The 14,218-nt window shown below is 52.6% G+C and overlaps 1 protein-coding gene across 1 annotated transcript; it reads left to right on the forward strand.

The window, feature by feature from the left end:
- Nucleotides 1–2,797: 2,797 nt before the first annotated feature.
- On the forward strand, nt 2,798–13,918 carry CCDC197 (coiled-coil domain containing 197). Its single transcript, XM_049898307.1, has 6 exons — nt 2,798–3,012; nt 4,329–4,411; nt 6,708–6,886; nt 8,523–8,636; nt 10,035–10,151; nt 13,519–13,918. The coding sequence occupies exons 1-6, from the start codon at nt 2,906–2,908 to the stop codon at nt 13,720–13,722; spliced, it is 804 nt and encodes a 267-aa protein (XP_049754264.1). The 5' UTR covers nt 2,798–2,905; the 3' UTR covers nt 13,723–13,918.
- Nucleotides 13,919–14,218: the final 300 nt, after the last annotated feature.

Here is a 14,218-nt window from a genome sequence, read left to right on the forward strand (position 1 = left end):
GATCCTTTGAGAATTAAATGAGACACCCCAGGTGGAGAGCCAGGCAGTGGTGAATCCACACAGGTGTCAACCTGAGGTGATTATGACAGTCACTATTTAGTGGCCTGGCAGCAGAAATGTCTCCAGAGCAGCAGCAGTTTCTCTCCCAGCCTTATCCGAGTGCTCTCTGGGCACTTTTCCAGAAGACTTCAGGCCAAAAATAAAGTCCTCACAGGGAAGCAGAGAGTACCACTCTCCCCTCAGCCCGTGCCTGTGGCTCTACTGGTCAGGCGGTTGAGGGCCTTGGGCTTGTGAGAGGTGGTTCTGAGCCTGGAAACAGGGGTTGTGGGGAGGGGGCTCCAGCCTTTGCTTTCGTCCAGGGGAGGGTCCCTGTGCCCTGGACCTCCAAGGCTGCCCTGGGCCCCCGCGCTCTCTAAACCTGCGTCTCCGGCTTTTCTTCTCATTCCATGCATTCCTTCACAGCCTTCCATTGCTTCCCTTTCTGCCTAGAGTAGCCTGGTCAGTTTCTGTTGCTGGCGACCAGAGAGCCTGGCCGACACACTCTGAATCCTGCTGGGCATGTCTCAGACCACTTGCACTCTGATCTTCACCTTCTGCTTTTTAAGGATCTGCCATCAGGCTTCAGAGCCCTCGCAGGCTATGTGGCATCTCTGACCTCTGTCTCTGCCGTTTCTTCAGCCAGGAATGGCCCTCCTACCTGATTTCTTCTCACTAGTTCTTATCCTCAATAAAGGCTTGATGTGCAAGAACTGTGGAAGGTAGGACATGGGACCTGCTCAGGGACTGAACCCTTTTCTCACTGATGAGGGATAGTGAGGGGAAGAGCTGAGAAGTAGTCCCAGCCCCTGCCAAGCCCAGCCCCAGCCCCAGCCAAAGGCCTGACCTCAGCCCCAACCCTACACAATCCCAATCCCAGCCCAAGCGTCTGATCCAGCCCCGCATCGGCAGCATCCCCGTCATGGCCCCCACTCCAACCCCTGCTCCTGCCCCTGCATCAGCCAGACCTGCTGCGGCCTTAGCTCCTGCTCAGATCCCCACATCAGCCCAGGCCTGCTGAGGCCTTAGCTTCTGCTCAGACCCCCACATCAGCCCAGACCTGCTGCAGTCAGACCCCGCATCGCCCAGACCTGCTGCTGCCCAATCCCTGCCCCTGCCCCAGCTCCTTCTTCACCCCTGCCCCTGCCCCAGCCCCTACACCAGGCTCCAGCCTCCACATTTGCAGTTACTGCGGTCCTCCCACCCCCAGCAGGCTTCCCAGGGGAGCCCATTTTGAGGCTGTGGCTTCCCAGGCTGCCCTCCCAGAGAGCCCTGGCTCTGACTGAGTGGGGGGCCTCTGTGGGGTGAGGCCTTGCAGTGCATAGGGATGGGGGTCCTCAGAGGTGGCACCAGACCCACCCCTCCCAGTAGCATAGGGCCAGCAGCTCTAACAGGGTAACAGGGTCCAGCATAAGGCAGCGGGGAGGTCACAGACTTAGGTCCTAAGGGCCCTTCATCGTCAGGGGCAGGGCTGGGTCCTAAGCTGTGGCCGGGCTGAGCCTTCAGGGGATGATGAGTGCCCCAGCTGCGGAAGTGCCTGAGCTGCAGCCACCCGCGATCAGGTGCAAGTGGTGGAAGGAGGGGTCCCAGGACAGGTCCATGGGTTTGGGCAGCCTGCAAAGTGGGAACATCAAGAGGGACCCCACCTTGAGCACAGATGGCCAGCCTTGAAAGGACAAAAATAGCCCACATCTCCAAGGGGGTCTCAGTGGGGTCTCCAGTGGGATTTCCAACTGGGTCTCTAGTGAGGTCTCAGTGGAGATTCCAGTGGGATCTCCAAGGCCCCCCCGCCCCTTCTCCTCAGGAATTGAAGCAGGGAGGTGGAGGCGGAAGGGGGCACAGGACCATGGAGAAGTTGGCCCTCCACTCACAGGTGGGTCTGCAATAGGGACATCATGAGGACAGAAGCCAGCATTGTGATGTCACAGCCAGCTATGGCTTTGTGCTCCTGAAGCTGTGGGTGAGTCAACTAAACCCTTTCCTCCTCCCCATGTCCATGTACCCACGTCTGATGCTTGGGGTTGGGCAGGCTCACCATGTAGCCCCTCACTTCCTCTCCTGCTCCCCCACACACTGGGGCTGGCTCAGCAGATGGCCAATGAGTGTCGTGCTTGGGCAGTTTTCTTCTCCTTTTGGCCGTGACTGAGAACCAGCCTTGGGCAATTGGCCAAGGAACTATTTGCAAGGCTTTGTTGAAACTACCTGATAAGAGACCCTGTTCTCTGCCCGACCAGGAGCTTGTTCTGACTGTCTGTTTCAGTCTCTGCTCTAGCTCTATGGGCACTGTATAAGCTGAGTCTTATAAGTTAGTTATAACTTATAGGTTATAACTTAGTTAAATGAATGCGTTCGTGGATGGGTGGGTGGGTGCAGAGATGGACCATGAAGGCCCTTCCTCCGTATGCGGGCTGCATTCTGACCCCCTGACTCCTCCCTCAATGTCATTGGAAGCCAGCACCTGTTGGCAGTCCCCCAGGCATCTGGGTGGCCAGGGTCTGAGATTTGGGGGTGATGGAGCTACGTCAGTTATAGGGCAGCAAGGCGAGAGATACGTGGTCAGTAATGCCCTACAGAAGGTACCCTCAGCCCCTCCAGAGTGGGGGGTGTAACTCAAAGACCCTGAATTTATTTAATGAAGTCCAAGTCCAGTCCTGCCACTTGCTGGCTGTCTGACCTTGAGCTGGTCACAGCCCCTCTCTGAGCCTTTGTCTCCTTTTCTACCAGGTGGGAATATTGACCCTGGCTTCCAAAGACTGTAGGGAGGATCCAAAGAGAAAGCTGTTGCTGTGAGTGTTGCTGTTGCCGCCTTTCTGCCTCTGCCTGGCTCACGTGGCTGCTCCTCCTCTGGCAAGCCGGGCTGTGAGGAGCAATGGAAGTGGCCATGGACGAGGGCCTGGGGGCTGGTCTGAGCAATGCCACCAATGAGGACAGGGACATCCAGGCGCTGTTCCAGGAACTCCGCCAACTCCAGGCCAAGTACGAGTTGTCCCGGGCCCTGCCGTGCCCCCTGCCCCAGCCTCAGGGCCACCCATGGGGGACTAAGGGGCTAGGACTGTGCCCAAATGCCCAGCGGGGTCAGGCTGGGGATGGACCAGAAGGGAAGCGACACCCAGAAGTGAATCAGGAAGTAACATCATTATGGGGAGGAGATGGGAGGCTGGGCTACCAGTCCTCAGGGCCTCAGTCTTCCTTTGACCCTGGACCTTTGACTCTGGGCTAGTCCCAGGCCCTCTGTGGCCAAATCTCACCACCACAAAGGAGGAAGTGTGTGTGGCCCTCCCCATGGACCTGTCGGCTCAAGCCCTTCCAAAAGGTACCCTATGAACTTGCCCACTGGCTCTGAGTGAATTTCAGGGTGTCCACAAAGGCCTGAATTAAGTGCAAAAGGGTATGTTTGTGAGCAATTTTAGAAAGAAAAAGTTCCAACCCTTCCATCAGTTTCACAGTGGCTTCTGGACCCCTGTGAGGTTTAGCACTGCCATGTCTTACAGGGGGCCCACACAGTATTTGTGGGGAAAAACCATTTCTTCCTGGATTTTTTAGAAATTTATGGGTGAGAAAACAGGGCCCAGCAGGGCAGAGGGACTTCCCCCGGGACTCTCAGCATTCATTCAGAGATTCCCCCAGAGCCCAGCCCTGCCCTGCCCTCTGCCCTTGACCCCTGGGAACCCCCACCTGTCTGCCCTCCCAATGACCTTGACTGTACCCAGGCCGGGCAGCCTATTGGAGACTCATCTTGCTTTGGGATCCCCTGAGAGTTGAGCGTGGCAAGGCAGTAGCCCCCAGCCATCACCCCTGCAGAGGCTGAGTAGGGTCTCTGACCTCAGACCGAGCGCTCATGATGTGCTAGGTGTCCACGCAGGGTCCCATTGAGGGAGAGGTCTCTCACTGCCCGTGTTACAGGTGGACACCTCTGGTGCAGAGAGAGGAAGCTCCTTGCCCCTGGTCTACCTAGTAGGAGGCATCTGTCCCCAAGGTGGGGCTTGGGCCACCACCAGCTCAGCCCAGGAGAGAGGCCCGTGGACACTGCACCAGGAAGGCCTGGGCTTCACTCTCCCTGGGCCCCCTTCTTTGTGGCCTGGTAGCGGGCATTGATTTGACCTGTTTGTGCCTCTGTGTGCTCAGCTGTAGAATGGGCATGGACAGACTGAGAGTTAGAGATAAGGTGGCGGGTGGCTGGCCCAGCATGGCTGAGCAGGGAATCCATGGAGGGTGGCCCTCGTAAGGAGTCATGATCTAGGAGCCTCCAAATCGAGCACTCATGTCTGGCCGCCACGGAAATGTTTCTGCAGGCAGAGGAGGCTGAAGAGAAAGGTCGAGAAGCACAAGCATTTTGAAGATTTTCTGATTAAAGTCCTCGAGAAAATCCCCAAGGGTAGGTATGACGCTTCCATGGGAAGCTTGTCCCCTTGGCCGCTCACACAGGCTTCAGTCCGGCTACCTCCCAGACATGGGATGGGCACAATGCATGACCCCACGGGGACTTGAGCTCCTCAGCTGCAGAATGGGGAGCCACAAAGATGGGGGCCACGATAGTTAAGAAGGGCCCAGGGACCAGAGTCAGACCGCCTGGTCCAAACCCTGGCCCCACGGTGATCCTCTGGCAAGCTCTCTGGTCTTGGCTTCTACGTCTGTGCAATGGGAATAGTGATATTTTGTGAATTAGATGAAATCATCCTTGTAAGCATGCAGCATAATGCCTGGCATTTAGCAAGCACCAGTAAGTGTTAGCTATTATTATCATTTGGTTTTCACTGGTTTTGGTTTTGCTGTTATCAACCACACAGGCAGCTGAGGTGGGTTCTTTGGTTTTGCTTTGTTTTTCTCATGGTTTGTACCAGAGTCCGCTGTTATAAGTGCTGAAAACTTCTTAGAAAAAGGAAGGGGAGAGAAACACATACATATTTATTATCATTAATATTATTTCAGGAGTCCCTGGGTGGTGCAAACCGTTAAGTGCTCAACTACTAGCCAAGGGGTTGGCAGCTCAAACCCACACAGAGGTGCCTTGGAAGATAGTCCTGGCAATCTACTTCCAAAAGGTCACAGCCTTGAAAAACCTATGGAGCAGTTCTACTCTGCACACAGGTGGTCGCCATGAGTTGGAATCAACTCAAAAGCAGCTAACAACAATTATTATTTCAACATCACCAATAATAAAACCAAAAAACCAAACCCAGTGCCGTCAAGTCGATTCCGACTCCTAGCGACCCTATAGAACAGAGTAGAACTGCTCCACAGAGTTTCCAAGGAGCACCTGGCAGATTCAAACTGCCGACCCTTTGGTTAGCAGCTGTAGCACTTAACCACTACGCCACCAGGGTTTCCATCACCAATAACAGCAATGGTTATTATCATTTATTAACTATCACTTTGTGGTGAGCTCTTCAGTATATCTTTTCACTCTTGCTTGGGAGCGCTGGCGGCACAATGGTTAAGAGCTGCTAATCAAAATGTCCACAGTTCTGATCCCCCAGCCGCTCCTTGGAAACCCTGTGGGGCAGTTCTACTCTGCCCTATAGGGTCTCTATGAGTCAGAATCAACTCAACGGCAATGGGTTTGGTTTGCTTTGGTTTTATAAGCTTCTAAGTACTGTTTTATCTGGGCTCAGAGAGGTTAAGGAACTTACCCAAGGTTGCCTAACAAGGAAGTTGTAGGGCTGGGACTGGATCTGATCTGACTCCATAGCCTTGCTATAATGGAGTGCTGGGTTTTTTATAATAGAGATACTGATGAGGAGCTGTGGGAGCCCAAGGACTCTGCCCTGGGGGTCAGGGAAGGCTTCCCTGAGGAGGTGACCTCTCTCTCATCGAGTACCAGTGAGAGATCAGGAAGGGCACTGGCATGCAAGTGGAGAGAAACAGCACACTGGTGGTGGGTTTGGTACCGGAGCACCAGGATGGGGCTGGGAGGCATGTCTGGAAGTTTGGGTGGCAGCAAAGAGCCTTGAGCACCAAGCCAAGCAGGGGTGTGGGGCTCTGACGCAAGCATGGGGCTTAAGGCCAACCTAGGCACCCAGTGCTACTTCTGGCAGCCTCCCGGTTTGGGGCCGCCCTAATTCAGCCATTCAGCTACGTTCGGCTCATCCGAAGGAGCAGCTGCCAGAGCTGGGTCCTGGTCACTCTGGGCAGGAACAATTCCCCTCCCCCTTCTTGCAGGCTCCCTCAATCCAGCTGTTTCTCCTCGGGCGTCTCCTGTCTCACCAGGCAGTCTCACAGCCACTAGGAGGCCTTTTGAATTTGGGGCTTCTCTAGCAGTTGCTGGATGACGCACACGGTTAAGCGCTCGACTGCTAACTGAACGGTTGGCAGTTTGAACCTACTCAGAGGAGCCTTGGAACAAAGACCAGGTGATCTGCTTCTGAAAGGTCACAACCATTGAAAACCCGATGGAGCACAGTTCTCCTCCGCAGCACACGGGGTTGCCACGAGGTGGAACTGACTCAGTGGTAACCGGTTTGGTTTCGTCTTCTTCGGCGTCTCGGAGAGCTCGGGGGTGATGGGCAGACTACAGTGGCTGTGTAAGCCGGCACGGACCAGCTGGCCCCTCTCGTGCCTTGGGCTTCTGCCGGGAGCCCCACCCACTTTATCGGATCACCCTTGGCAGGGGAAGGTGAGGGCTGGGCTCTCTGCGCCCACCCATCCCGCCGTGGCTGGCACTGTCTCCATAGGATCCGCAGAGCAGGAGGAGCCAGAGGAGGCCCTGGTGGAGGCCATGGTAGAGCACTACCGGAGGCTCCTCGCAGCCAGCCAAGATGCCCAGGAGCACCTGGAGGCCTTGTCCAAGATGAGCCAGGCCGCCCACCGGAGCCTGGAGTCTCTAGAAGAGAACCACAGGTCTCTTGTCCCGGTAACGGCCTCCTGAGACCTGGTCTGTCCCCCAGCCCCAGACAGCTGGGAGCATGCAGGAGACTTCCTCTCCAACCCAGGGAAAGCCTGGGGTAGTGGGGGACTGCTGAGGGTGTCTGGGTAGGGCTGACACTCCCGAGTCTGGGTCTGTATCTGCCTTTTCTCCTCTTGTGGCGATTGACGTGGGCTTTCTCCTGAGGCCCAGCTCATATTCGAAAGGTATTCTCTGGGTTATACAAACTGTTTGCTCTGGACTACTAACCGAAAGGTTGACAGTTTGAACCCAACCCACCCAGCGGCACTGAGAAAGAGAGGCCTGGCAATGTGCCTCTATAAAGATACAGCTAAGAAAACCCTGTGGAGCCACAAGTCGAAATCAGACAGCCCAGGGTTCAAGTCCCAGCTCAGCCACTGATCAGCTGCATGACCCTGGGCAAGTCTGTAGCCTCTCCGAGCCTCAGTTTTTTCATCTGTAAAATGGGGGCAGCACAACCTGATAGGGTAGTTGTAAGATAAGCGAGCACAAACTGCTTATCTCAAAGCATGTGCCCCCCAACGTCATCTCCCGCTTTCCTTTTTGGTTATTTCACAAGAAATAGAATGTTTGCCTGGAAGAGTGGGCATTCCAGGGAGAGGGAACCACCCCAGCAAAGGCCTTGCATCATGAAGATGCACTGCAGCTGGTGTCTGAAGAGGTCAAGGGCAAGGCTGATGGCTGGTTGCTCATTGCAAAGAGACGCTGTGTGATGTTTGGCGAGTCCCTGCCCCCTAGTGGCCGTGCTGTAAACCTACACCCTTTGTACCCACCCTGGGGTTTCTTTTCCCTTTGGAGAGTGGGGACCACTTACGCGCTGGGCACTGTGTGCGGCACTCTGTACAAGGCATTTCATTTAGCTCTCACCCCCAGTGCCTCGAGGCAGGTGCTTTCAGTCCCAGGGCTGAGACTAGGGTGAGGCGAGGGAGAGGGGTCACTTAAGCATAGGGTCAGGTGCCATCTTTAACATTTTGATATTTTGGATTTTTTTTCGCATTATTTTTTATTTTTTAAAGCATTGCGTTAAAATATTATTTATCTTGATCATGAATTTTTAGGTGCCCCTCACGTTTTGCATTTTAGTCCCAGCCCCGCTATTCCTCCCATTTTTGAGGTGGGGAAACTAAGGCTCAGAGAAGTGGGGAGAATTGCATGGCCTTGCTTCTTCCGTATTTAGATCCTGGGAGGCCAGCTCCGCTCAGGCCTGAGGAGGTCCTGCCTTTGCTGACTGCATCCTGCCCAGAGGAGTGTGTCCCCAGCAGGTCCAGGCCACTGAAGGCTGTTCTCAGTCTTGCACCCCACCATCCCCCCGCAACTCCCACAGCCTTGAGGCTGAAGGGTTCTGGTGAGGAAAATGAGGCTCCAGAGGCTGAGTCAGGATTGGAACCCCAGTTGTCCTGGACACGCCCTTTCTGCCTCTTCTGGTGCCTCAAATGGCTCCTGCCACCCAGAACTTGCCCCTCCTCCCAGTGTGGCATCCGTGTGTGCTTTGCACCCCTGTCATCGCTCTGCCCTCCACGGCAGAAAGTTCCTCGGAACCAGGCCCAGGCAGGTGACCCGGGAGGGTTGGCCACACTGAAGTAACCCTGCCCCTCTCACCCAGAGACTCAAGATCCAGCTGTGTCAGCTGCAAAAGAAGTGTCACCGCAATAAGGAGAGGCAGTGGCGGCAGGAGGAACGCAGCATCACCTACCAGAAAGACTCGGTCAGCCATAGTGTGAGTGCAGACTGCTGGCTGGGGACGGGGGCCTGGGGCTGCCATCTCCTCCACAGTTTTCACCCCCACCATACGCGTGCCCACACATATACACCCGCGTATGTGCACACGTGCACACTCACACCACTTACTTCTCCTTGGTGACCATCAGCTTCTCAAAAATGGGTGTAGATGCTGCTTTACAGATAGGAAAACTGAGGTCACAAAGAGTTAAGGACTAAAAAGATTCTCTAAAAACCAGAGCCCATCCCAGAGCTGGCGTTGTGCTGGGTGCTTGCTCTTGTGGTTACAGTCTTGGTGGTTAACAATAGAAATAACGGTATTTAAGTGAATGGTTGTTATGCACTCTCTTTGATAATCCTTATGTCTCGCTGACCTGGACACCCTTAAATATTGACTGAGTCTTAAAAAATAAATAAATAAGTAAAAGTTGCCTTCAAGTCGATTCTGACTCATGGCTGCCTGACTTGTGTCCGAGGTGAGCTGTGCTCCACAGAGTTTCGATGGTAGATTTTTCAGAAGTAGATCTCCAGGCCAGTCTTCTGAGGTGCCTCTGGGTGGACTTGAACCTCGAATCTTTGGGTTAGCAGTGGAACGCTTAATCGTTTGCACCACCCAGGGACTCTGGTTGAATCTTACCTGTGCCTGTTTTATAGATGAAAAAAGTGATGCTCAGAAAGAATAAGTCATGGCTGAAGTCTTTGACCAGGGACCAGCGTTTCTGGACTTAAGTTCTCAGGCTGCCACTTACTGGCCTTGAAATGAAGTCTAGTTATCTTCTGGAGCCCCGGTTCCTCACCCATAACCAGAACCAAGAGTCTGTGCCCTTCCAGCCTCAGGAGCAAGGCTTTGAATGGCTTCCCGTGGCCCAGGCCTGCCAGGGGCCCAGGGCTGTGCTGGGCAAGTTCCCCCAGGCAGGGTGTGGTCAGCGAAGGCAGGGCCTCCTCAGGCCTGGGCGGACCTGGCCCCATGGGATCCAAGCTTGGGATACCTGAGTGTTGAGGTCTGAGGCTGCTGGCCCCCAGCAAGGGGTGTAGAATGGGAGCTGGAAGCCAGATTGGCCACAGTGTAGAGTTCCTTCCAGGCCTTGCACTTCAAGCTGAGAGGCAAGGCTACAGCCGACCATAAATCTGGGGGCCTGAGGTCCAGACCAGCGCTGCCGGGAGCAAAGGCCACTGGTTTCTCGGTACTCCTTAGCAGCACCTCCAGGCGTGGACCCCAGATGTCTCCAGCCGGGACCCTCAGGCCCCAAGGAGAGGGACTTAGCCAAGCCCCGTTGGGAGAGAAGCACAGACCAGGATGAGAAGGTGGCCCCTGGCTTCAGGACACTTCCCTGGCTGCTGAATGAGCTGGGGGTGGGGGGGATGGGAGGGTCTGAGCCGCCTCCTCCCCCTACAGAACCTGCTGCTCAACTACATGCAGATGGCCATCGACAGCATGGCCCAGCAGTGCTGCCCCTTCGCCCACGGCCTGCCCGAGAACATGGGCCTCTTCTCCAAGCTCGACCTGATTCAGGTAAGGACAGCCCCTCCTCACTGCCCCCACGCTGACCGAAAGCCCCACATCGGTTATGTTGCTGAAGCTGCCAGTAACAGAAAACATGTCATCAGCTCGGCTTCAACAACTGCACGTGCCCTTTTTTTTTTTTTAAATAATAGCTTCATTGAGATATAATTCACACACTCTAAAGTTCACCTTTTTTGTCATTTCAAAATGACATTGATTTGTGTGATTCAGTGACATGAATTACGCTCATCAATCACCACTGCCCGTGTCCATATTCTTCCATCGCCCTGAACAGAAGCTCAGTGTTCCCTCAGCAACAAGTCCCCCTTTCTCCCTCCCTCTTGCCCACCTCTGGCTGTCGTTGGGTGCTGCGGAGCCGGTTCCGACTCAGTGACCCCACATACAACAGAATGAAACGCTGCTCGGTCCCCACCTCTGGTACCTAATAAACTTTGGTCTCTGTACACTTGCCTCTTCTAGATATTTTACATAAGTGGTATCCTACAGTCCTTCAGATTTTAAAGGGTACACTTCATTGTTTTTAGTTACATGGCCATCACTACTATCTAATTTCAGAATATTTTCATTAATCCAAAAAGAAATTGTATACTCATTAACGAACACGGCCCATTACCCATTCTCCCCAGCCCCTGGAAATCCCTAATCTACTTCCTTTTGCCATGGACTTACCTATTTCTGGACATTTCATATAAATGGAATCATACAATATGTGGCCTTTTGTGACGGGCTTTTTCTACTTAGCAGAATGTTTTCAGGATGGATCCATATTGTAGCATGTATCTTCCTTTCTTTTTGTGGCTGAATATTTCATTGTATGGATAGAACACTTGTTTATCTCTTCATCAGTTGATGGACATCCGTTTTGTTTCCATTTTTTGGCTATTATGAAAAACAAACCGCCATGAGCATCTGTGGACACATTTTTCTATGGACCTATGTTTCCAGTTCTCTTGGGTATATACGTAGGAGTGGAATTGCTGGGTCATGTGATAACTATGTTTAACATTTTGAAGAACTGCTGCCAAATTGTTTTCCAAAATGGCTGCGCACTTTTCTGTTCCCACCAACAACGTATGAGCATTCTGAATCCTCCGCATCCTGGTCAACACTTGGTATTGTTTTTTTTTACTTAGCCATCCTAGTGGGTATGAAGTGGTATCTCATTGTGGTTTTGGTTTACATCTCTCTAATGATTAATGACACTGAGTATCTTTTCATGTTGTTTTTGATCATTTGTATATTTCCCTGCAGACCTGTCTATTCAAATCCTTTGTTTTTTAATCGGATTGTCTTTTTATTGTTGAATTATGAAAGTTCTTTATATATTCTGGATACATGTCCCTTATCAGATATATGATTTGCAAAATTGTCTTCCATTTTGTGAGTTGTCTTTTAACTTTCTTGATGGTGATCATTGAAGCACAAACATTTTTAATTTTTATAAAGTCCAATTTATCTTTTTTTGGGTTTTTTCCCTTTCAGGCTTTGTGTTTTTTGTATCACATCTAAGAAGAAATCATTGCTTGATTCAAGGTCACAAGATTTACTCCTATGATTTTGTGTAAGAGTTTTATCATTTGAGCTCTAATATTTAGGTCTCTAATCCATTTTGAGTTAATTTTTATATGTAATGGCTGGTAGGGATCCAATTTCATTCTTTTGTGTGTGGCTATCCAGTTGTTCCAGGAGCCCTGGTGGCACAGTGGTTATGGGTCAATGATTCAAACCCACCAACCACTCCACGGAAGAAAGATGTGGCAGTCTGCTTCTGTAAAGATTTACCGCCTTGGAAACCCTGTGGTTCTACTCTGTCCTATAAGGCTACTGTGAGTTGGAATTGACTCGATGGCAGTGGGTTTGTTTTGTTTCGGTATCCAGTTGTCCCAACACCATTTCTTGAAAAGACTATTCTCTCCACATTGAATGTCTTGACACCGTTGTCGAAAATCAACAGATCATGAATGTAAGGGCTTATTTCTGGACTCTCGATTCTATCCCACTGAGCTAGGTGTCTACTTTTATGCCAGTGCCATGCTGTCCTTATTACTGTAGCTTTGTAGTAAATTCTGAAATTGGAAAGTGTGAGTCTCCCTACTTTGTTTTCCTCTTTCAAGATTGTGTTGGCTACTCTAAAAGGGCATGTCTTCTCTCACATGAGTGGAAGTTCAGAGGCTAGGTGGGTTTCAGATACGGTGTGATCCGAGGTGCAGTAGCTCCAGCAAAGATCCAGTCCTCTCCGTCCTCTCCCATCTGCCATTTTCAGCACTGACTTCATCCTAAGTCAGAACTCGCTTACCTCATTTGAGGCAGATTTGATGGAGATGGTCAAACACAGGATTCTTAGCTCCTCTTGAACACTGAGGGGCAAGTCCCTTCTCTGGTGTCCAACAGCATCTGTTCACAGCAAACAAGCCTGCATCTTAGTTTAGAAGGGCTTCTCAGGGCAATTTCATGGACAGTATCAGGGCCGCTATGTGGCACAACTCCCGTGGGCACGATTCAGGCTGAAGTCTATACAATAGCCATCCCTTGGGGCAGAACTCATTCACATTGCAATATGAACGATATATTCTGGGTAAGAGGCACATTTGTCTACTAGTCACTGTGTATTAAAGTCACTGTCTTCCCAAGAAAAAGGAAGAAATTTATGCAGTGATATTGAGAGTGCTGTAGGAAACCCTGGTGGGGTAGTGGTTAAGTGCTACAGCTGTGAACCAAAGGGTCGGCAGTTAGAATCTGCCAGGCTATCCTTGGAAACTCTATGGGGCAGTTCTACTCTGTCCAATAGGATCATTATGAGTCAGAATCAACTCGATGGCACTGGGTTACTGGGTCTCCAACAACAATCGCATCGGACCTCTGGGCCTCTACATCAGTCAGTCATTCCACCAATGCTTACTGAGTTCCACCACCCCCACCCCCGTATCCCATAGGCTCAGCATTGTGTTAGGTAAAGAGTTGGTGGTATGGGGAGATAAAGGTTCACCTGGTCCTAAAAACTGAATGCCCCGCAGAGAGGGAGGCTGGGGGCAGTCAGGGCTGGCTCCTTGGAAGGAACAGTGAAAAGAGGCAGGCAACCACGTTCAGGAAGCCACACAAGCACCTAGACTCCAAGTCATCCAGACTCAAGAGTCATCCAGCCCTCACCACTGGGCTGTGCAGCTTCAGGCGAATGACTTAACCTCTCAAAGGAGCCTCGGCTTGCTCCTTTGCCAAATGGCAATGGTACCCCATGCTTTGCAGAGCCCCTATGAGGGCGAGAGGGGCTGAACATCAACCTCTGACGATGTTTTAGCCCCTGGTGTTCTGGAGCCTCCGAGACACTGACGGACAAGACATTTGTTTTCCTTCCTAGGCATTTATGCTGGACAAAACGGAGACTGTGAGACTGATATCACCGCTCACGGGACCCACAGTGTGCTGGGCAGAGAAGGGCCTCAAGGACCAGGGCCTCAGAAGATGCCCCAGACCCGCCAGGAAATGCCCAAGCAGCCAGAGTTCAATCCCCAGGACTCCCCTGCCCAGCATCCAGACATCTGAGTGCTCCAGCCTGTACTGACCGCTGTGGTCCCCAGGCCCTGTGGCATCACGACCAGCTCCCCACCAGCTTGGCCTGCTTTTCTCACCACCTGGGACACCACAGCGGGCGGGAGTCAGCTTGGGGGCAGCGAACAGCCCGGCAGGGTCTGGGGAGAGCGAGGGCTAAGGAGATGCTGTTCCCATGCCAGAGACTTGGCAGGGCTTGAGGCGAGGCCACCTGGGAGAGGGGAGGGACGGAGGGAGGGAGCTTGTGGGTTAGAGGCAGCAGCCAGGTGAGAAGCCGCAGGCTGGAGGTTGCCCCCACGGCAGCCAGGACTTCATTTCTCACCATCACGGGTGGGCTGGTCTGACACATGGAGCTCTGGATAGACGCCTGGCTGTTGGGGACATCTGAGCACCAGCACTCTCGTTAAGAGCCACCTAGAGCCACAGGTTGCATGGGAGCATCTTGACCTTAGCCAATGGAGGAGCCAATATCAAAAACCAAACCCATTCTGACTCACGGTGACCTTACG

The sequence above is a fragment of the Elephas maximus genome, chromosome 10 (assembly GCF_024166365.1).
Source record: "Elephas maximus indicus isolate mEleMax1 chromosome 10, mEleMax1 primary haplotype, whole genome shotgun sequence".
Classification (NCBI taxonomy): Eukaryota; Metazoa; Chordata; class Mammalia; order Proboscidea; family Elephantidae; genus Elephas; species Elephas maximus.